Genomic DNA, 23,947 nt, shown 5'->3' on the forward strand with positions numbered 1-23,947 from the left:
GGATTAGCTGCGGATTTCGTGCGTGAGACTCCTGGCGGATCTGCCCTTGTGAATTTACCCTTAAAGGGAAACTGTCATCAATTTTATAGTGCCTTAACTAAATGCCATACATGCAAATTCAGAGTACCATAGCTGTATAAGAACTGATAAACAAAACTTCCTCCAGAGTGCTATATTCATACTTCCGTAGTGCGGCCTGCGATCCGCACTATGAGTGTGCATCTGTAGTGCTCCATGCTTCAGGGAGCAATACATTCACACTTCATTACCCTAGCAATCCCACGGCACGGATCGCAGCCCCGTATATACGTACGGACATGTGAACGGGGCCAGTGAATAACATTGGTTTTATGTTCTGTCCGCAATTGCGTGCCCGCTATTGTGGACAGAACAACTAACGTGTGAATGTAGCCTAACCAGGAAGACATGGGGACTGGGAGTTGTTACAATGGCAGAAGTGACATTTGTGTGACTTTTAACCCCCCATTAAAAAATAAATATAAATTTAATCTTGGACAGTCTGTTTTAAGTGAAATTCCCCCAGTGCATCTGTTTTGAATTATTTTTTTAAATAGTGAATAATACTTTTTTAATCAATCACAGGTTTGATTTCTTTTACTTATGGTGTGATTTACTCCTGTGTTTCTGTCATATCAGGTGCTGCCACAATGTATGTAAGGTATAAAATAATCCAGGCTCAAAATGTGAGAATCTCTTTTCTGAATTACTGGTTCAACTTGGCATCATTTCTAATTGGAGTTATTGGCTGCATTGGGATGGGCATTGTGGCTTCCTTTCAGGTAGGTTAGTTGGTCAAAATCTTATAATTCATCTTCAGTGTTGTTATGGGAGAGTTATTCAAACTAGTAAATTAACCCATAGAAAAGATCCAGCATTTATTTTCCTAAAGGCGTATGCCCATCTGGGATACATCTAGGGGACGCTTATGGCATACCCTGTGGTCACCAACATGTGAGTCCCACCTTAGGGTACTTTTCATTTACCCCATTGTTGCCTGCATATTCCCTGTTTACTAGGATAGATGTGCAACCAATAAACAGTGCATGGGGAGAAACCTACCAATCATCAGTGGGTGGAAAGGGGCAGTAGCACCTATACTGATAAGCCTTTTTGGTAGCGCTTAGTGTACATATTTCTGTCTGTAAGTGCCCCTAAATTAATCTACATTTTGGTATAAGCGACAGACTGTTGAAAACAATGGGGGAGATTTATGAACGCTGTGGCCGGGGTGTACGCCAGGGAGAAGGGGCGAATCTGACCTACACCCCAGCCCTGGCATATGTCTGCCATATTCCCCACTGGCCCGATGGCAGAAATCATGGCAGAAATCTATACCTGCTCGGGAGCAGATGTAGATTTCTGCGCCCACCATACGGCAGGCACAGGTTAGGTTGGATTCACTAAGAGGTGTGCAGTTGGGAGCGGGGTCTAATTTAAGACCAGCATACTCATATGTCGGACTTCATAAATGTCCCCCAATGTGTCTGTCGCTATGGTATGATGATCTTTAGTGAGGGCACCATAAATAACTGGAGAGGTTCCCTTTAAAGGGGTTCTCCGCTGAACATTTCCCTCTTGTTAGAAGGAACAAAGTTCCCCCCAATTGAACCCCCAGCAATTAGCTGTAATCTGTTAGTATGCATGGTAATAAAAGTTAAATTTTTCTGCAGTGCTACCACAGGAAAAGTGAAGTACTACACATAGTACATAAAACACTTTTAGGCAACTACTTTATACAGGTGAAGTCACAAAAAATAAAAAACACTAACATTTTTGCTTGTAAGATCAGCAAATTGAAATGTGTTTGGGTCCATTTACACAGAAAGATTATCTGACAGATTATCTGCCAAAAATTTGAAGCCAAAGCCAGAAACAGACTTTAAACAGGGTTTAACAGGTCATAAAGGAAAGCCTGAGATTTCTCCTCTTTTCAAATCCATTCCTGGCTTTGGCTTCAAATCTTTGGCAGATAATCTGTCAGATAATCTTTCTGTGTAAATGGACCCTAATAGTAATTGATTTCAGGTCATGCAATTTAGGGTATTTCATACATATAATGGTGCGTTTACAGAGACAGATTTATCTGTCAGATTTTGGATGCCAAACCTAGGAATGGATTTGAAAAGAGGAGAAATCTCAGTCTTTTCTTTATGACCTGTTCTCTGTTTATAGTCTGTTCCTGGCTTTGGCTTCGCAAATCTGTCAGATAAATCTCTCTGTGTAAACACACCATCAGAGTTTCATTGCCTTAACGTAATCAGGGATGGCTGGACGGCAATGAAATGATTAATTACGGCAATGAAAAGATGATTTTACGTTGCATTTTCATTTGATCAAATGATATTCTAACTTCTGATGTTGGTTTTTAATGTAGCTGAAAAGCTTTAGTATCAAACATGGGTGAGATGTGCGGACATTTTCTTGTTCTCAAGGCTCTTGCACTTTTATTGCAGTACTGCATTTTTCTTTTTTTTTTTTGCATGTTTCATTAAATTTTTTAACTTCATCATCCCATCACTTCACTGCAGTAATTAACCGTTTAATTGCTGTCCAGCCACCCTTCATTGCGGTAACGCAATGTAACTCCAATGTGTGCAAACATAACCTAAAAAGGAAATTGACACCAAAACTATCCAGTAACTTTTATTATTTCTTGAACCCTCCTGGCTACAATTCCAACCTCATTAGATAATCAAGTAATCACATGTAAAGCAACATTGCATCTTTCTTAATCTAGACCTATAGCTGATGCTGTAGATTTGCATTGTGACTAGAGCCAGGTAAGGTCTAGGTTTCTATGAGTAACATGAAAGAGGATGCTTACCGAACACTATTTTACAGTCTAGGTTGGGTTTACACTATGTTTTTTCCATCTGTTTAAAAAAAAAAAAATGGATGAAAAAACGGATGGAATATGGATGCACTTTTCCCCCAGCATGGTATGCCCTCTGATCCCTTGTCGCCAACATCGTTCTTCATCTGATTCATAGTCCCCACCAAGCCTACCAATCTTATTCCAGCTGCGCAGCCTTTCTTACTTTCTAATTCCTGGTCCCCAGCGTGACTCCACATCTCAGTCCAAAACGACATTATAGCTTCCCATCTAAATCGCTGGTTTCCCATATCATTCCTGGTCCACAGCACAGCTCCCCCCCCCCTCCCCATCTCACTCTAGTTCAGGCATGTCCAAACTTTTTTCGAAGAGTGCCAAATTTGATGAAGTGAACATGTGCGAGGGCCGACCATTTTGCTTGACATTCTTTGGACCATTAAAATGAATGCAAATAAACTTTTTTTTACAAAGTTTATTGAAAACTGCATACTTTTTATTTTATGACTTGTATGACAAATCTAAACAGGTGTTTAATCAATATGCCTTAAAGGGGTTAACCCAGATATACCCCCATTCTCACCCAGGAAGCCCCTTCCTGACTTGAGCATCGAAGCAGTTTATGCTACAATGCCCTACTTTAGTCCTGCACTAAATTGCGCAGAGGAAAGGGAGCACATCGGAGCATGAGATGCTCTGATGATTATGGCAGGGGGCTGCCTGGGTGAAAAAGGGGGCATGTCTGGGTTCTGAACTTGGACAACCCCTTTAATATAATAAAAACAGGAAACTGGGATATATCAGGAACATTGTAAAGTACATTACACGAAGTAATGTAAGGTTGCCTGTCAACTTATCAGTTCAAAAAATGTGAACAGGAACATAACAGCAAGTATACATGTGTTCAAATGTATAACTGTCTATCCAACTGACATTAAGCAAGATTTTACAATGTATTAATCTCAATTGAAAAAAAAAAAGAAACTAGCCTTCACTAATGTGAAGGGTGAAACTGGGATCTGGACTGCAGCACATAGACTAGGTCTGGTTCAAAGGTCGTGGTTTTGATGTGCAAAATGTCACGCAGGTGAGAGTCACTTAGTCTTGTCCTCACACGGTTCTTGTTAAAGTTCATAACAGAGAATGTCTTCTCACACAAATATGTTGAGCCAAACAAGCTCAGGGCTTTCTTAGCCAATGTTCGAATCTCTTGAAACTGACTCTTATCCAATTGGGATAAAAGTTAACAAGAGAAAGCTGTTGATGACGACTTCTTAACTCGCTGTCACAATGTAGCTCAATGAGCTCGAGCTGCAACTGATCAGGAGCATTGTCGGGGTCAACAGAGAATGGAGAGGAGAAAATGCTGATGTCCTTTTCAATAGCTGCAAAATCTTGAAAGCGCCGTTTAAACTCTCCAGCCAGAGATGTGATGTCTGCTGCATACCTGCTTGTTTGCGCACTGATATCATTCTGTGGAAAACTGTTAATTATTTCCTGTAGCGCTGAAAAATGGATGGTATTGGGCGGTGTTTGTGACAAATGCCTTAGGAAAAGTTGCAGCTTTGTTTCAAAGGCTTTGAGGTGTGAATAAAGTTGGTTCACCGCTGCATCTTTGCCCTGAAGATTCGTGTTCAGTACATTCAGATGCTTTGTTAGGTCAACTAGAAACCCCAAATCAGCTAGCCAAATTGGATCAGATAGTTCTCGCATTGGTTGTCCCTTTGTTTCCAAGAATTCTCCTATTTCCTTTCTGAGAGAGTAGAAACGTTGCAGTGCAGACCCCCGACTGAGCCATCTTACATCGTTATGATATGAAACATTTTCATATTCAGCCTGTATATCCAGTAGAAACTGATTAAACTGGCGGTGGTACAGGGCTTTAGAGCGGATAAAATTAATGGTCTTTACCACCGGTTTCATAACATGATCATATTGGAGATGTTTAGCACAGAGAACTTGTTGATGAATGATGCAATGAAGTTTAATAGCTTTGTCTCCTTCTTCGCTCACCTTGTTACAGATTAGGGTTGATAATTCACTTCGTTCACCAGTCATGGTAGGTGCCCCATCAGTAATAATTCCAGTAACTTTGTTCCAAGGCAGTTTCATGTCGTCTACGGCAGAACTAACGGAATGAAATAAATCTTTCCCTCTTGTTTGATCCTTGAGGCTCTGGAGGTCAAGTAGCTCTTCAGTCACATTCATTTCATCATCCACACCTCTTAAAAAAATCAGCAACTGAGCTGTGTCAGAGAGGTCCGTGCTTTCATCACAGGCTATTGAAAAGAAGTCAAAATCAGCTCCTTTTGACATCAATTGTCTCTTAATATCCGATGAGATATCTTCAATTCTCCATGCTACAGTATTACGAGCCAGGCAAATGTTGGAAAACTCTTGCTTCTTCTCGGGACAGATATTCTGTACCATTTTCATAACACATTCTTTGAAAAAGTCACCCTCTGCAAAAGATTTGCAATTTTTAGGAATTAACGCTGCCACCTCATAGCTAGCCTTTATGGCATTTTCAGTTGACTCACGGGCTCTTGTAAAAAATCGCTGTTGTGACAATAAAACAGCTTCAAGTTGCTTCAACTTTTCACTTCGGTCACGCCCTGTTAGCTTGTCGTATGTGCTATATTTTGACTGATAGTGTCGCTTGACATTAAATTCCTTATAAACAGCCACGGTCTCTTGGCATATCAGACAAACACAGTGATTCTTTATTTCAGTGAAAAAATATTCCACTTTCCACTTGTCCTGGAAGCGGCGTCCCTCGCTGTCAACTTTTCGTTTTTTATTTATAGTTGCCATTATAAAAATTGGCCAAAAGGGGAGAGATTAGAAAGGTGCAGAGGGTGGAACATGCGAGATCTCCAGCTGGCTGTCAGTACTCAGTACTGAAATCTCAGAAAGCCGAAATCTCGCGATTTCCGAGATGTCAGTACTCAGTACGGCCCCCGTCCGAGATCTCCAGCTGGCTGTCAGTACTCAGTACTGAAATCTCGGAAAGCCGAAATCTCGCGATTTCCGAGATGTCAGTACTCAGTACGGCCCCCGTCCGAGATCTCCAGCTGGCTGTCAGTACTCAGTACTGAAATCTCGGAAAGCCGAAATCTCGCGATTTCCGAGATGTCAGCACTCAGTACGGCCCCCCGTCCCACTGAGCAAAGCTAGCGGAATTCCGCTAGCCTCCCGCTCATAGACTCCCATTATGAGCGGGAGGCTAGCGGAATTCCGCGACGGACAATTCCATTGCGGAATTCCGCTAGCTGCTGCTGGATACCTGGGGGGCCGTAAAAGTTCGGAACGCGGGCCGCAAATGGCCCGCGGGCCGGACTTTGGACATGCCTGCTCTAGTTTGAAGCATCACTTCTCTCTCATCCCTCTCTCCATCTCATTTCTACCCCAATGCATTACTTGCTGGATAAACGCCTGTACAGTGCTTGCTCTAGTAATATGCTTTCTTGAGAATTCACACATGTAAACTGGTCCGCTCCAATACGGGAGGATGGTGTGTCCATCAATAAGCTTGTTGACTGTTTCCAAATGCAACTATGGCCACAACTCTTGGCTATGACGCAAGCTGTATTTCATGATTTGTAGTAGGTAAGTGATGCAATGTGTTAGCATACATTACTTCTCACATCTTCTTTTAAGGTTTTAACCGTGACATAAATTGTAATGTATAAAAGGCTGAAGATTTTTACAGTAAATTTCCAGCCAACACCACAATATTCTTCAATTCTAACATTGGCCTGGGAGAGGAGATAAACCCCACCCTTTAGCTATAAGAAAAATAGGATGGGACTTTTAAGTAAATTGTATATTGTCCTATTTTTGTTACTTTACAAGTCATATGATAAATAGGTTACTTAAATAATCCAGTAATAAACCACAGCTGAAAGTGATGACGTGAGGTTGCCGTCTGCCCTTTACTGAACTTGGGTTAACTGGAGAATACTGTAATCTTCATATAGGGCAACTAAATCTGCAATAATCTTGCAATAACCCGTATGTTATTTTACAGGAGACATCGGTTACAGCAGTGCATGACGTGGGAGCTCTCCTCACCTTTATCTGTGGGGTTGCATATATATTTCTTCAATCCCTAATCACCTTTAAAGCCTGCCCACAATGGAGCAACAAGGGAATCTGCTATATACGAATGACAATTTCTGTAATATCAGTTATTGCTATATTTCCTAGTATCCTTTTCATGATAGTTATTTAAGCGTGTATGTCTTTATATCTTATATAGTTTATATTGTATAGTGATCTCTCAACAACTATTTTTAAGGAGTACTTGTTTTTAAATCAACTGGTGTCATAAAGATATACAGATCTGTAAATTCCTTCTGTTTAAAAAAACTCAAGTCTTTCTGTACTTATCAGCTGCTGTATGCCCTACACCTAATGACGTTTTCTTTCTAGTCTGATATAGTGTCTCTCTGCTGCCACCTCTGTCTGTGATGGGAACTGTCCAGAAAGGTAGCAAAGATCCATGGAAAACTTTTTTTGAATAAAATAGTTTTCAACAATTTTGCATTTTATAGAGTATACAGCAGCACCAGGAAACCTCCCCCACTCTGGACAGTTCCTGTCACAGACAGAGGTAGCAGCACTGTGTCATAAGGGAAAGAAAACACCACTTCTGGCAGGACATATAGCAGCTGATAAGTGCTTGAAGGCTTGAGATGCTGTAATACAGTGGCGTAGCTATAGCGGTTGCCACGGTCGCGGCTGCGACCCGGCCCGCCAGCAAGGGGGTCCCCCCTTGCCACCTCATGGCCCCTTGCCTCCCAACCCAAGCAGGGGGTATGAAAACCTAAGGCACCTCAAGGGAGCGCAGCGGCTTGCTATGCCGATACGGCGCCCCGCTCCCTGCGCTGGACTGCTTTCCTTGAGGCATCTGAGGATCCCCTTTCTCTAATTTCTGCCCTCCGCCCGCCTACCTGAGGGACCCCTCCATCCCTGAACACAGTGCCAGAGGCCGGGGCCACAAGAGAGAGAGAACAAGCTGCCATCCCTGGATTAGGTGAGTATAATGGTTTCTTTTTTTTTCCAATGCAGGGGGCTCTATTACTATATGCAGGGTACAGCAGGGGCCTCTATTACTATATGCAGGGCACAGGGGGCTCTATTACTATATGCAGGGCACAGGGGGCTCTATTACTATATGCAGGGCACAGGGGGCTCTATTACTATATGCAGGGCACAGCAGGGACAATATTAGTATATGCAGGGCACAGGGGGCTCTATTACTATATGCATGGCACAGTAGGGGGCATTATTACTATATGCAGGGCACATGGGGCCATTATTATTATATGTAGGGCACAAGGGGCAGTATTACTATGTGCACGGCACAGGGCATTATTACTAGAAGTGTAGAGATGAGGCGGCACTCCAGATATAAGTGAATAAAAAGTGGTTTAGTTTATTCACCCAACATGCAACGTTTCAATCTACTCAATGAGATCTTTGTCCAGCGCTTGACAAAGATCTCATTGAGTAGATTAAAACGTTGCATGTTGGGTGAATAAACTAAACCACTTCTTATTCACTTATATCTGGAGTGCCGCCTCATCTCTACATTTCTTGTATCGCTGGGACCTGGGTCTGGGACCGTGAGACTGAGCACCCGAACCTGAGCCACTAAGCCATACAGTGCCGTTCAGCAAACTTCTCTTTTTGTGGGCATTATTACTATATGCAGGGCACCGGGCATTATTACTATATACAGGGCACAGGGGGCATTATTTCTATATGGGGGCACAGAAGGGGATCCTACATACAGGGGGCAACCCACATACCTACTCGCTTTACTGCACATGACACCTTAAGTGGAATTTGTGTAGAATCTTAGGGAAAAAAGTAAGTTGCTGGATAAGTGCGGAGCCTATGATATTTGTCTCACAGGTTCAGAAGAGATGAATTGTAGCTGCAAGAAATCATCATGGTGGCCTGGGCTGGATGGAGAGGAAAAGGAAAGTGACGCCTCAGATGAAAGAAGACGTCACCTGTGAGTCCCTGTATGACTTTTTTGTATTTTGTAGAACATTATTGGGTAGGAATTCCCCAAGGTTAAAAAAAAGAAAAAGCTTTGTGTATACAGCATACAGGAGAAAAGAGGTAATAGTGAAAGGGTAGGGGGTGAGAAACAATATTATGGTGGGGGGGGGGGCAGTATAAAGGGATTATTATATGTGAGATGAGACAAGGGGCCATAGGGAGATATGTATATATTCACTCCAGAATTCAAATGGAAAAGTCTGTGTTTATTTTCCCATAAAGCTATTCACTTTATGGGAAAATAAGTTTTCCGTTTAAATTGTGGATTGCTGCAGCATTTTTGGACATTTATATAAGTTTACACCAGTGGATCCTGGTGCAGCTACTGGCCCCAGTTCACACTGAAAAATGCAGTGAGTCTTTTTGCATATATAAATATATATATATATATATATATATATATATATATATATATATATATATATTTATTTATATTGACCTCTTGCACCAGGGCCCAGGGGACATTAGCTACGCCCCTGTTGCAATAGACATAATATACAAAACTGTATAACTTTCTAATACCAGTTGACTTGAAAACATTTTTACCTTTGAAGTTCCCCTTTAGATGGTTCTAGGATGACCAAGCTAAAACCATAATTCTTTGGAAAACTGGTAACTGGTTGCAAAGACACCAAATTATCAACACAAAGTAAGAAAACATGAAGAAAAATAGGCACAAAAATAATACAGAGACAGACGCTTCACTAATACTACAGTGTATCCTTCCTGGTTCTACTGGTACAGATGAGTACCCTAAACTGCCACATGAGAACACTCACCAATGACTGTGGGTCTGAACTCTATGTGGCCCCTACTTTAGTGACTGCACTGAGAGGGATTTGTGTATTAGATGGCCCGGCCCGCTGTCTGAGGTCTGATCTGCTAGATCAGCGGTCGCCTAACAAGTCTATTACACGGCTGGATAACTGCAGGGCCAGAGCTAGCGATTTCCTTTGCATTTCTTATTACACGGAGAGATGTGTGGCCAACAGCAGATTATCTTTTGACTTAGTAAAATTCAGCGATCAGTCGACAAGCAGGCGTTTGCTGATCACTCACTCCATTACACAGGGAGGTACTGTATTTGCCTGATCTGGATGATAATCTTCCCATGTCATACACCCTTAAAGGCCCGATTACACAGAACAATTATCTGCGAAACTAGGTAGATATCCCCCATATAATAAAGACAACGATCCGCAATCAACAAGTTTAAAAAACGACGGCTGATTAAAGCCAGGGCTGCACGAACAATGCTAACAATGTCCGTGCAGCCCTGCCCGTTCAACTATCAAGCTGTCTACTCTGCACATCAGGCCATCTAATACGGCCTTTAGTCTTTGCTGACTCAAGAACATTGTATTATATTCGGGACCATATGCAAAAGGATGATTACAGTATTAGAGTCTTCCCGTCTCTTTACTCTTACTAGGGGAACTAACCACAGATTGACTGATACTGAGCTCTGCATGTACTATTGTTATGTGCACTTTGAGTAACAATTATTTGTGAAGGCTATACAGTGTAATGATAGTTATTCACATAATAAATATAAATATATATATATATATATATATATATATATATATATATATATATATATACATATACACTACCGTTCAAAAGTTTGGGGTCACATTGAAATGTCCTTATTTTTTAAGGAAAAGCACTGTTCTTTTCAATGAAGATAACTTTAAACTAGTCCTAACTTTAAACAAATACACTCTATACATTGCTAATGTGGTAAATGACTATTCTAGCTGCAAATGTCTGTTTTTTGGTGCAATATCTACATAGGTGTATAGAGGCCCATTTCCAGCAACTATCACTCCAGTGTTCTAATGGTACAATGTGTTTGCTCATTGGCTCAGAATGCTAATTGATGATTAGAAAACCCTTGTGCAATCATGTTTACACATCTGAAAGCAGTCTAGCTCGTTACAAAAGCTACAAAACTGACCTTCCTTTGAGCAGATTGTGTTTCTGGAGCATCACATTTGTGGGGTCAATTAAACATGGCCAGAAAAAGAGAACTTTCATCTGAAACTCGACAGTCTATTCTTGTTCTTAGAAATGAAGGCTATTCCATGCGAGAAATTGCTAAGAAACATGAAGATTTCCTACAAGGGTGTGTACTACTCCCTTCAGAAGACAGCACAAACAGGCTCTAACCAGAGTGGAAAAAGAAGTGGGAGGCTGCGTTGCACAACTAAGCAAGAAGATAAGCACATTAGAGTCTCTAGTTTGAGAAACAGACGCCTCACAGGTCCCCAACTGGCATCTTCATTAAATAGTACCCGCAAAACACCAGTGTCAACATCTACAGTGAAGAGGCGGCTGCGGGATTTTGGGCTTCAGGGCAGAGTGGCAAAGAAAAAGCCATATCTGAGACTGGCCAATAAATGAAAAAGATTAAGATGGGCAAAAGAACACAGACATTGGACAGAGGAAGACTGGAAAAAAGTATTGAGGACGGATGAATCCAAGTTTGAGGTGTTTGGATCACAAAGAAGAACGTTTGTGAGACGCAGAACAAATGAAAAGATGCTGGAAGAATGCCTGACGCCATCTGTTCAGCATGGTGGAGGTAATGTGATGGTCTGGGGTTGCTTTGGTGCTGGTAAGGTGGGAGATTTGTACAGGGTAAAAGGGATTCTGAATAAAGAAGGCTATCACTCAATTTTGCAACGCCATGCCATACCCAGTGGACAGCGCTTGATTGGAGCCAATTTCATCCTACAACAGGACAATGACCCTAAACACACCTCCAAATTGTGCAAGAACTATTTACAGCAGAAGCAGGCAGCTGGTATTCTATCATAGGTAATGGAGTGGCCAGCGCAGTCACCAGATCTGAACCCCATTGAGCTGTTGTGGGAGCAGCTTGACCGTATGGTACGCCAGAAGTGCCCATCCAACCAATCCAACTTGTGGGAGCTGCTTCTAGAAGTGTGGGGTGCAATTTCTCCAGCTTACCTCAACAGATTAACAGCTAGAATGCCAAAGGTGTGCAATGCTGTAATTGCTGCAAAAGGTGGATCCTTTGACGAAAGCAAAGTTTGATGTAAAAACAATGTTATTTCAAATATAAATCATTATTTCTAACCTTGTCAATGTCTTGACTCTATTTTCTATTCATTTCACAACGTATGCTGGTGAATAAGTGTGACTTTTCATGGAAAACACAAAATTGTTTGGGTGACCCCAAACATTTGAACGGTAGTGTATATATTTTATATTAAAGCACTGGTTGAGCCTAGGAAAAGCCTTGCATGTAAACCCCCCCACAATCCTTCATACTCCCCAATTATAGCTGAACATATTGCTGTATCACTGTTTTGTTGTAATTAAGCTGCAAATGAAACCATGTATTTCTTTCCAACTATCAGTCCATGTCCTTAACATGTACATCCAACAGTGATAATATGTGCTTCATTTGATGGTATGAAAATGTACCATTGTGAAGCTGGTGAAGAGGTAGGATATTTTATTTATTTATTTTTTACGTTTAAACGGTTTCCATCTTTATCATGTGTCGAGAAGCCGGAGACATTGGTGCACAAGGATACCTTGACCTTCTAGCAGCTAGGGCAGGCCCGGACTGGTAATCTGGCAAGGCGGGCAAATGCCCGCTGGGCTGGCCAGATTACCAGTCTGTGGGCCGCCCGGGCTGTCTAATAGAAAAAAAAAATAATCACCGCTGCGGCCCGCTCCTGACATGCTCCTCCAGTCCAATCAACGTGGGGCCGATGCGGCCCGCCGCTGTGGCCCCTCGTTGATTGGCGGAGCACGTCAGGAGCGGGCCAGCCGGGCCAAGGTGAGCGGGCTGTGGTGGCGGGAGGGGGCTGCGGTGGCGTGTCTCCGCCCCGTTGTTCCCCTCCCAAGTGCCGAGGGCCGCAGACGTGCCGCGCGCAGGCACGTCTGCAGCCACCTCCACCAGGCCCCCAGCGGTGACGTCACTTCCCTGACGCGCCGCTGAGGACCTGGAGGAGAGAGAGGAGAGCCGCCGCCGCCGCCGTGGACCGAAGATACAGCCAAGGAAGAAGCTTCTGGGAGCGAGGTGAGGTGAGAATTTTTTTTTTTTTTTAACCCCTTCACATGTGGCCATGCAGGGGGGCTATTCTATATGGCAGGGGGGGCTATTTTATATAGGAGGAGGATGCAGGGGGGCTATTCTATATGGGAGGGGGTGCAGGGGGGCTATTCTATATGGGAGGGGATGCAGGGGGGCTATTCTATATGGGAGGGGGTGCAGGGGGGGCTATTCTATATGGGAGGGGGGTGCAGGGGGGGCTATTCTATATAGGAGGAGGATGCAGGGGGGCTATTCTATATGGGAGGGGGTGCAGGGGGGGCTATTCTATATGGGAGGGGGATGCAGGGGGGCTATTCTATATTGGGGGATGCAGGAGGCTATTTTATATGGGAGGGGGATTCAGGGGGCTATTCTATATTGGAGGGGGATGCAGGGGGCTAATTTATATGGGAGGGGGATGCAGGGGGCTATTCTATATGGGAGGGGGATGCAGGGGGCTATTCTATATGGGAGGGGGATGCAGGGGGCTAATTTATATTGGAGGGGGATGCAGGGGGCTATTCTATATGATAGGGGGATGCAGGGGGGCTATTCTATATGATAGGGGGTGCAGGGGGGCTATTCTATATGGGAGGGGGATGCAGGGGGCCATTCTATATAGGGGGGGGATGCAGGGGGGCTATTCTATATGGAAGGGGGGGTGCAGGGGGCTATTCTATATGGGAGGGGGATGGACAGGGGGGCTATTCTATATGGAGGGGGATGCAGGGGGGCTATTCTATATGGGGGGGGGATGCAGGGGGCTATTCTATATGGGAGGGGGATGCAGGGGGCTATTCTATATGGGGGATGCAGGGGGCTATTCTATATGGGAGGGGGTGCAGGGGAGGCTATTCTATATGGGAGGGGGGTGCAGGGGGGGGGCTATTCTATATGGGAGGGGGATGCAGGGGGGCTATTCTATATGGGAGGGGGTGCAGGGGAGGCTATTCTATATGGGAGGGGGGTGCAGGGGAGGCTATTCTATATGGGAGGGGGATGCAGGGGGCTATTCTATATGGGGGGATGCAGGGGGCTATTCTATATGGGAGGGGGTGCAGGGGAGGCTATTCTATATGGGAGGGGGTGCAGGGGAGGCTATTCTATATGGGAGGGGGGTGCAGGGGAGGCTATTCTATATGGGAGGGGGGTGCAGGGGAGGCTATTCTATATGGGAGGGGGGTGCAGGGGAGGCTATTCTATATGGGAGGGGGATGCAGGGGGCTATTCTATATGGGGGGATGCAGGGGGCTATTCTATATGGGAGGGGGATGCAGGGGGCTATTCTATATGGGAGGGGGTGCAGGGGGGGCTATTCTATATGGGAGGGGGATGCAGGGGGCTATTCTATATGGGAGGGGGATGCAGGGGGCTATTCTATATGGGAGGGGGTGCAGGGGGGGCTATTCTATATGGGAGGGGGATGCAGGGGGCTATTCTATATGGGAGGGGGGTGCAGGGGGGCTATTCTATATGGGAGGGGGATGCAGGGGGCTATTCTATATGGGAGGGGGATGCAGGGGGCTATTCTATATGGGAGGGGGGTGCAGGGGGGCTATTCTATATGGGAGGGGGATGCAGGGGGCTATTCTATATGGGAGGGGGATGCAGGGGGGCTATTCTATATGGGAGGGGGGTGCAGGGGGCTATTCTAAATGGGAGGGGGATGCAGGGGGCTATTCTATATGGGAGGGGGATGCAAGGGGGCTATTCTATATAGGAGGGGGATACAGGGGGCTATTCTATATGGGAGGGGGATGCAGGGGGGCTATTCTATATCGGAGGGGGATGCCGGGGGCTATTCTATATTGGAGGGGGATGCAGGGGGCTATTTTAAATGGGAGGGGGATGCAGGGGGGCATTCTATGTAGGAGGGGGATGCAGGGGGCTATTCTATATGGGAGGGGGATGCAGGGGGGCTATTCTATATGGGGGGATGCAGGGGGCTATTCTATATGGGGGGTGCAGGGGGGCTATTCTATATAAGGGGATGTACAGCAGGGGGGCTATTCTATAGGGGGGGGGATGTACAGCAGGGGGGCTATTCTATATGGAGGGATGTATAGATGAGGATGTTGCTGGAGCATGAAGTCATGAAGCCTAAAATGTCTGTCTGGCAGATCCCGTGGAGAGGAGTCATGGCCAGAGAAGCCTTCATGATGGCCGGAGCCAGATGGAGAAGAAAAGGAAAAGTGGACGTCTCTTCATGCAGAGAAGACGCCTACTGTGAGTGACAGGATGTAACTGCACTATAATCACTTATAAGGTCTGCAGAACCTTTATACAGCTGGGATCTACCTCAGTATCAGGGGTGTCACACTCCGGCCCTCCAGGTGTTGCAAAACTACAATTCTAATCATGCTTTAGCTGTCCAGGCATGATGGGATTTGTAGTTCTGTAACAGCTGGAGGGACAGAGTGTAACACCTGTGTTCTATGGTCACTGCTTTGGGAGAATATTGGTCTTTATATAGTGGCTGTTATTTGGTGCCAGTATAGTGGTATCCAGTCACTGTATGCTGAGAGTAGTGGGCATGGTGTGATGGTATAGTGGTATTATCCAGTCACTGTATGGTGGGAGTAGTGGGCATGGTGTGATGGTATAGGGGTATTATCCAGTCACTGTATGGTGGGAGTAGTGGGCATGGTGTGATGGTATAGTGGTATTATCCAGTCACTGTATGGTGGGAGTAGTGGGCATGGTGTGATGGTATAGTGGTATTATCCAGTCACTGTATGGTGAGAGTAGTGGGCATGGTGTGATGGTATTACTCGTATTATTGGTAATATTAGTGTTTTATATATGGATTGTATATATGGATATATATATATGGATTTTATATATGGATATATATGTGGATTGTATTCAGTCACAGTGTAGCGGTATTAGTCATTATGTGGTGGTAATGGCCGTGCTCATGGTGTGGTGATATTATTTGTTACTTATATACTGGTAGTATTGGCAATATTGGTGGGTTTGCTTAGTGACAGTATGGCAGTAACGTGTACAGTATGGTGATAATATTTGCTTACTGGTGTTATTAACTATGACAGTATTATCATGCACAGAAAATTCTTACCCATGTTACCATTATATATCCTTCAATTTTTCCTGGGGCCCTACTGATAGATAGATAGATAGATAGATAGATAGATGGATATCCAGTAGGAAATGGCTATCTAGCAGCTTATTATGTAGCTTTGACCGCCATTATATGGAGTGCAGACATAGTCAGGATAAAAGGTATTTAAAAAATATTGTAACTTTTGTCCAAAAACAGCACCATCCTGTCCTCAGTGTATGGTTATTACAACTTGGCTCCATTCACTTCAATGGAACTGAGCTGCAATACCTCACACAAACTGAAGAAGAGTGTGGCGCTGTTTCTGGAAGAAAGTGGCCATGTTTTTCTCCTATAAAGGGAATCTGTGAGGTCCGTACCAGGTCTAGGGCTGTAGCTCTTAGCAGACAGGGGTGAGGGAGATATCACTGATCTTTAGTCCAGTGTAAACTTATATAATTGTCCTTTTCATTTCCAACTAAAGTTTCACAACAGCAGCGGCAGCAGCAGCACTAACCTATACGTCCATCAGTCAGAGCAGGCAGGGGCGGGGCAGAAAGTGCTGCTGTGGCTCCACCTCTGTGACACTTCAGCTGGTAATGAAAAGAAAGATTATAGAGGTTTACAGTGGACTAAAGATCCGATCCCTGATCTGTACGCTGGGATCTACAGCTGTGTTACCTGGTATAGACCTCACAGGTTCCCTTTAAGGGCACGTTCATACCTAATCCAATGCGGATTTGATGCTTCTGATTTAATCAGTTGAATGAGTGCATAAATATGCTGCATCAAATCCACAGCAGATTATGTTATAGCATTGTTTTTAGGTGCTGGTGGTGGGTTCACATGTTTAAGGGAGTAGTAGGGACATGGCTAAATAAAGTAGAATTTGCAACAGCTCGTATTTTATACCGCTATCCATGATATATAGGGAGGGATATGATATGTGGGCTGCTGGGGTTTGATTGCCAGGGCTGATTTTAAGTCCCAGTCCGGCCCTGAGCTAGGGAGTCACATGCAGGGGGATTAGTCTGACCTAAACCAACACATTTTGTAGCAGTGTAAGCCAAATGGAATTGTATTAATCATTCTGCCTCAAGTATAACTATCCCATAGGCTGACAGCAGTCCTATATAGCATCCCAATGGCACCATAACCCAACAGTGTTGTGGTGTACAGTATTGGGGTTACTGTACACATCTCCCAGTCAACATGAGGCTCTACTGGGGCCTATGCTATCCATACCTCACAGCAACCTATTATAGCAACAATGTCCAAGATGACCTGCAACCTAAAGACATCACATATATACTGTACAGTATAGCATAAACAGCATATATACATTTGTTAGAAGCAAACAAATAAATAAATATAGATAGCTGAGCAGTCTCTCTAATAACCTAATAATCCAGTTAAAGAACATACAACTATATGCAAAGGATACATTCTCAGTCCGAGGGAGAATGTGCTCAACTCCATTTAACTTTCAAAGCCTCAAAAACAAATGTAATCAAATGTATGTATAAATGTGAATTCTCAGCTATTATTGTATTATTTTGCCTCCCCAGCCCTCCCCATATCACCAAGCAAGTGCAGCCTGTGAGTGGATTGTTGCATTTGGATTTGTTACTTTCTTCCTGACTTACATTAAGGAGTTTCAGGTTGGTGTCAATAACCATAGTTAAATCTGTTTGGTATTGTAGTTTCATTACTCTTGAAGAATTATTTCATTTTTATGTTACTGGTGTTTTTTGTAGGGCTGGCCATACACACTAGATAACAAGGACTAACACAGCAACACAGACTGCTTGTGCTGCATGCATGTTCTGTGTAGAGTGTGGGACTCCAAGCATACACTGAAGGTCTGCAGCTCGTGTGGTTGTAGTTGGTCAAAAAAAAAGAAAAGAAAAACTCCTATACTCACCCCGCTCTGCAATAGCATGAGTGATGTCACTTGTGTGCTGGGTAGAAAGTGTAGTTACCTTCATCTTTAGTGCCCCGTGCGCTATAGGGACATATCAGCTGGTTAAATGTTTCTAACCTACCGTTACCGGGCACAGGGCGCTAAGGATGAAGGTATGTCTGGTACCTTTATTCTGAAATCCTCTGCCCAGTAAGCCAGCTAATGCCCCAGAGCTCCAATCCAGCCTGCCTCCTCCATTGATCGTCATTAGGGGGGCGGGCTGGCAGGAGCAGATCACAGGATGGGGATAGGGGGATGGTCTACAGACCCTAGATGCCACCCCCTAATGATGTAGGGGCGGCCGTGGGTGGGTTGGATCGGTACTTGTGGGTGGTAGCACCGCCCCAAGTGCTCCTAACAGGTTACCGGGCATAAGGTTTCCAAATAAACAGCTTGGGAACAGCACTGAGGATAAAGGTAACAGATATAGTTTAAATTTACTCACCGGAATTTCTTCTTTCTATGAGTCCGTAGGCAGCACAGAAAAACAATTGGGTTAACATGAGTTTCATCCTACCAGGCAGAAGAAACAAATGATTAAAGCATGCACAGGTGACATATATTACCCTGATTACCATGCTATAAGAGGTCCCCAGAAAGCACACCACACAAGTTTATTATGCAGCAATAACAAAAAATCGTTTAATAGGGCGGGATGCTGTGCTGCCTACGGACTCATAGAAGAAATTTCGGTGAGTAAATTTAAACTTTCTATTCGTTCTACGGCAGCACAGAAAAACAATTGGGATTGAACAGCAATCAAAGAAAAGGGAGCGTTTATGAAGAAGCGGCTACTTCCAGCACTCTTTTGCCAAAGGACGCCTCCTTGTTGGTGATCACAACTTATCCAACTTATAGTGTTTGATGAAGGTGTTGGGAGTTGACCATGAGGCTGCCCGGCAGATATCATCCAACGAGATCTGAGCCAGATGAGCCCAAGAGGTGGCCGTGGATCGGGTGGAATGCGCTAGATCCTTTCCGGAGGTTGCAAACCTTGGTTGGAATAACAGAAGGATATAACATCTTTCACCCATCTAGCCAAGGAGGCCTTGGACGCTGCTTTACCCTTGTTTGGGCCTTGATATTGTATAAACAATGAATCAGAGAGGCGGAAAGGTTGAGTTTGCTGAAGATAGAACAATATAATTCTCTTTACATCCAAACAGTGCAATCTCACTTCTTCCATTCCCTGAGGATTCTCACATAATGCTGGCAAGCAGACTTCCTGAGAGATATTGGCTGGTGACGGTACTTTAGGGATAAATCCCTGTGATGTACGTAGTATCAGACAGTCCTGGCTAACTCTGAGATATGGCGGCTTGCAAGAGAAGGCTTGTATTTCTCCAATTCTCTTCGCTGTCGAGATCGCAACCAGGAATAGAGCCTTCCACGAGAGAAGCTTGATGTGTGATTCCTCCATGGGTTCAAATGGATGTAGGGTTAACCCGTCTAGAACCATAGAAAGATCCCATGAAGCGGTAGGCTTCTTCACCGTAGGCCGTAAGTTCTTCACTGCCCTGAAGAATCTTTTAATTAGGACTTGGTTGGAGAACCGACCTTGAAAAAGATAATTGATAGCTGAAAAATGAACTTTTAGGTTACAAACCCACTTGGCGGGTCTGCAGCGAGTCTCCATGCTGCGTTTTTGCAGCGAGACTCGCTGCAGATCCCGGCCCTATGCTTTTAATGGCAGACAAAAACGCAGCAGGGATGTACATCCCTGCTGCAAGTTTGTCTGCAGCCCTCCCCATTAACCCCCTGAGCGCTGGAGCTGATACTTCACCTGATCCCGGCTCCGGCGGTTCCCGATGTCTTGAGCAAGCCGGAGCGGGGACCAGGTGAAGTATATGCTCCAGCCAGCCGCCCGCAGCCCCGGCCGCCCGATCGCCCCCCCCGGCCGCCCGATCGCCCCCCCCACTGCAGCTCCGATCGCAGCACCGATCGCACGCCCCCCCGATCGAGCGGCCGGGGCTGCAGGGGGGCGTGTAAGCGATCGGTGCTGCGGCGGGGCGTGCGATCGGTGCTGCGGGGGGGGGGGGGCGATCGGGCGGCCTGGGGCTGCGGGGGGGCGATGGGGCGGCCGGGGCTGCGATGGGGCGGGAGGGGCTGCGGGGGGGGGCGATCGGGCGGCCGGGGCTGCGGGGGGGCGATCGGGCTGCGGGGGGTGGCCGGGGCTGCGGGGGAGCGATCGGGCGGCCGGGGCTGCGGGGGGGCGGCCGGGGCTGCGGGGGGGCGATCGGGCGGCCGGGGCTGCGGGCGGCTGGCTGGAGCATATACTTCACCTGGTCCCCGCTCCGGCTTGGTGAAGACATCGGGAACCGCCGGAGCCGGGATCAGGTGAAGTATCAGCTCCGGCGGCCGGGGGGTTAATGGGGTGGGCTGCAGACAAACTCGCAGCAGGGATGTACATCCCTGCTGCGTGTTTGTCTGCCATTAAAAGCATAGGGCCGGGATCTGCAGCGAGTCTCGCTGCAAAAACGCAGCATGGAGACTCGCTGCAGACCCAAGTGGGTTTGTAACCTTAAAGTATTATACTTTAAGTTCTTCTTAAACCCTTCTTGTAAGAACTTCAGCACCACTGGAACTGTCGGAGAGGCTTCATTGTTGATATGTTGGCGGAGAAGCTCCTCTGATTGGGCTTTGATGAGCCAATCGTCCAAGTACGGGACGACGAAGACTCCTTAGAGTCTCAAGTGCGCTGCTAGGATGACCACTACTTTGCTGAAGACTCTCGGGGCTGAGGATATCCCGAACGGGAGACAAGTAAACTGGAAATGTCGAACCGTCTTTACTTGCCATATTGCCACTCTGAGAAATCTGCGATGGGCCTTCAGTATGGGAATATGCAAATACGCGTCCTTGAGATCCAAGGTTGCGGCCCAATCGTCTTCCTGTAAGAAAGCTGTTACAGACCTGATCGTTTCCATCCGGAAGTGTTTCGGAAGTATATACTTGTTTAGAAACGACAGGTCTATCACTAACTGCCAGGTTCCCTCCTTCTTGGGTACTGCGAAAATCTTTGAATAGACTTCCGATCGCTGCTGATGGAAAGGCACTTTCTCCAGGGCTCCTTTTTGAACAAATTCCTCTACTAGTTGTAGAAGTAGAGGCTTTCCTAGATTTGTGCAGTAGTGATTTGGGGGAAGATTGGCAAAGTCTATGGAGTAGCCTCTTGAGACTACTGATCTGACCCACACATCTGAAGTTGTTGTCATCCATGCAGAAGCAAAATGAAGCAGCCTTGCTCCTACAGGGACATCTCTTCTGGCGTCATTGATCTTTCTCTTTGTTTTGAAAGGGCTTCTTCTTCTGTGAAGATGGCTGATAATTGCGTCTGTTACCATACTTTGACTGTCTTCCTTGCTGGTTATACCTCTTATACTAGGGAGACTTCCTCTGCTGTCTCCGAAACTGCTGCAAGCCCTTCCTTTTAAGAGGACGTGGGAAGGCAACTCCTTTAGAGGAGCTTAGAGACTGTAGAATCTTCTCCAGTTGAGGACCAAAGAGACTAGCAGGTTGGAAGGGAAGAGAGCAAAAATGACTTTTTGCTGGAACATCTCCTCACCACTGTTTAAGCCATAGAGCCCTTCTTGCTATTGTAGAGGTGGCCATGATTTTAGAGTTGAATCTAATAGAATCAATGGGGAAGTCTGATAAAAATTCAGCTGCTTTTTTCATATCCGGAAGAGAGAGCAATATTTCCTCTCTAGGGACCCCTTGAGACAGGTCCTTGGTCAGCTGGCTTAACCATAGGCGAAGCGCTCTGGCTACTGGCACTGTGGCAATAGAGGCTTTACAAAACGTAGCTGCTGTAGCATAAACTCTCTTCAAGGCGGAGTCTGCCTTTCTATCCATAGCATCTGAAAGAAGAGAGGATTCTCCTGCAGGATATACTGATCTTTTTGAAAGACGGGCTACTGGCTGATCCACCACAGGAGGATTTTCCCACTCCTCTGACACCTTGGGCTCCAGCCTATACATCGCCCTGAAATGAGAGCCTGGATCCATCTTTTTATCAGGTTTCTTCCAATCAGCCTGCATGAAGTCCATTAGCAAAGAATGAGAGGGAAGAACTGCATTGTCTGTTTTAGGAAAACAGAACAGCGCCTCATTCTTGGGTAGGCTCGAGGAGGCTGGTTCCATTTCCACTGTCTCCTTAACACTGTCAATGAACTGTGAGGCTTTATCTTTATTAAAGAGGTAAAGATCCTCTGAGAACGCCCCATAAGTCTTGCTGGAATAGTAATCTGTCTCCGTATCTGAGCCTTGAGAGGTAGAAGATGGCTCCTCAGAAGAGACTAAGGTAATAGAGTCCTTTCTGGATTTCTTACTGGATGGTAATTGTGAGGTCACTTCGGCAAAGGCAGATGATAGCTGGCCTTTAAACCAGCCAAAGAACTCTTTGGCCTCATCCTGAAATCCAGTACTCCTATGAGAAGAGCAATAGGTACAAGTGTCCTGCTCGCAATCATCTGGTAGAGGTTGCATACATTTGGAGCAGAGTCTATGTCTCTCCTTTCTTGCGCACTTTCTGGACCTATTTCCTTCAGCCATCTAGAAAGGAAAAATATCATAGTGAGATTTTTACTAGGGCCAGGTAACAAATGGGAGCCAAAAGACCTCCTCGCAAACTCACCCGCATGGAGACGCCAGATTGTCCCGCTGTATCCGGCTTCCGACTCCTTCCTTGCAGCTGCGGTGAGATGAATCAGCTAACGGAGGGTAAGCAACTCCGATTCCTGATGAGGGAGCCGGCGTTAGGGAACTAATACAGGGCATACATACGGACACCGTATACAGAGCCACCTGATAGCATATAAAGATGGCCAGCTAGAGTAAGAAGGCCAGAGCTTTACCCAGGGATAAGATAGCCTGGACAAACAGAGGCCAGAGCTTCCATAATATATATACTCCTGTATATATAAGTTCATATTATAGGGGAATTGAACATGCAAAGCATGAACAGAGCCCACTAAAAGGCACCTAAAGAAAAAAGGAAAAATATAACAGTAATTAGAAACAATAATAGGGACATACAGAAACTGCCTTCTGCCTTGCAGAAGAAACAAAAAACGTGTGTAATGTGCTTTCTGGGGACCTCTTATAGCATGGTAATCAGGGTAATATATGTCACCTGTGCATGCTTTAATCATTTGTTTCTTCTGCCTGGTAGGATGAAACTCATGTTAACCCAATTGTTTTTCTGTGCTGCCGTAGGACGAATAGAAACTTTCATTCTGAGCGCCCCTTGCCCACTAGGGATTTAGCTAACCTGCTGACAGTTCCCCTTTAAGTTGTACATATGTGTATCTATATATTGCACCTGTTTCACATAAAAAGTGTGACACATTGCATTGTGCTAATATGCTGTATGTATATGGTTCTCCTGCAGGCTATCTCATTGAAAATTTCGACAGAAATCCACGATGATTTTTGACAACTGCTCAGGTCTAGTGTTAATGAAAGATGGAATATTTAATGGTGACTTTACAAGTCAATAGGAACTTTAGCGGTACACCATCTGCTTTGTTTGCAGAGATACAGTATGACATTTACTGTATGTGTTTTAGTAAATTATGTCAGTCTACTATGTCTGGGTGTTTTTTATGTGTTCATGAATAAATGATTATACTGTGTTCGGACTGAGTTGTTTCTAAAATGGAATTACATAAATGAAAAAAAAAATATTGCAAGTATCGAAACGTACCTATATTATCCAAAATTTGTGGGATTTTACCTGAATCCAGTTTTTTTTCACGGCCCAATGATTCAGATTTTTGGAAGGCACCTGTGGTGTGTTGCAGACATATATTTTAAAACTATTTTTTTATTGTCTTCGATTATTATGGGTTATTACCATTTAGTAATAACTCAGTGACTGTTCTGCTTTGCCTCTATGGAATTCTTTGTTAGAAGTTCTCA

At 45.0% G+C, this 23,947-nt stretch overlaps 1 protein-coding gene across 2 annotated transcripts in view; it reads left to right on the plus strand.

Moving 5' to 3' along the window:
• The window catches only part of DRAM1 (DNA damage regulated autophagy modulator 1), an 87,000-nt gene extending 63,365 nt beyond the window's left edge, over positions 1-23,635 (plus strand). For both annotated transcript variants that reach the window (XM_069973447.1, XM_069973439.1), the window contains exons 3-7: positions 658-800; positions 6,882-7,059; positions 12,345-12,403; positions 17,631-17,723; positions 23,418-23,635. In XM_069973447.1, the coding sequence (XP_069829548.1) occupies positions 658-800; positions 6,882-7,059; positions 12,345-12,403; positions 17,631-17,723; positions 23,418-23,462 (518 nt within the window). In that variant the 3' untranslated portion in view covers positions 23,463-23,635. The remainder of the gene's footprint in view (positions 1-657; positions 801-6,881; positions 7,060-12,344; positions 12,404-17,630; positions 17,724-23,417) is intronic.
• The last annotated feature ends 312 nt before the right edge of the window (positions 23,636-23,947 follow it).

The sequence above is a fragment of the Dendropsophus ebraccatus genome, chromosome 1 (assembly GCF_027789765.1).
Source record: "Dendropsophus ebraccatus isolate aDenEbr1 chromosome 1, aDenEbr1.pat, whole genome shotgun sequence".
NCBI classification, from domain to species: Eukaryota; Metazoa; Chordata; class Amphibia; order Anura; family Hylidae; genus Dendropsophus; species Dendropsophus ebraccatus.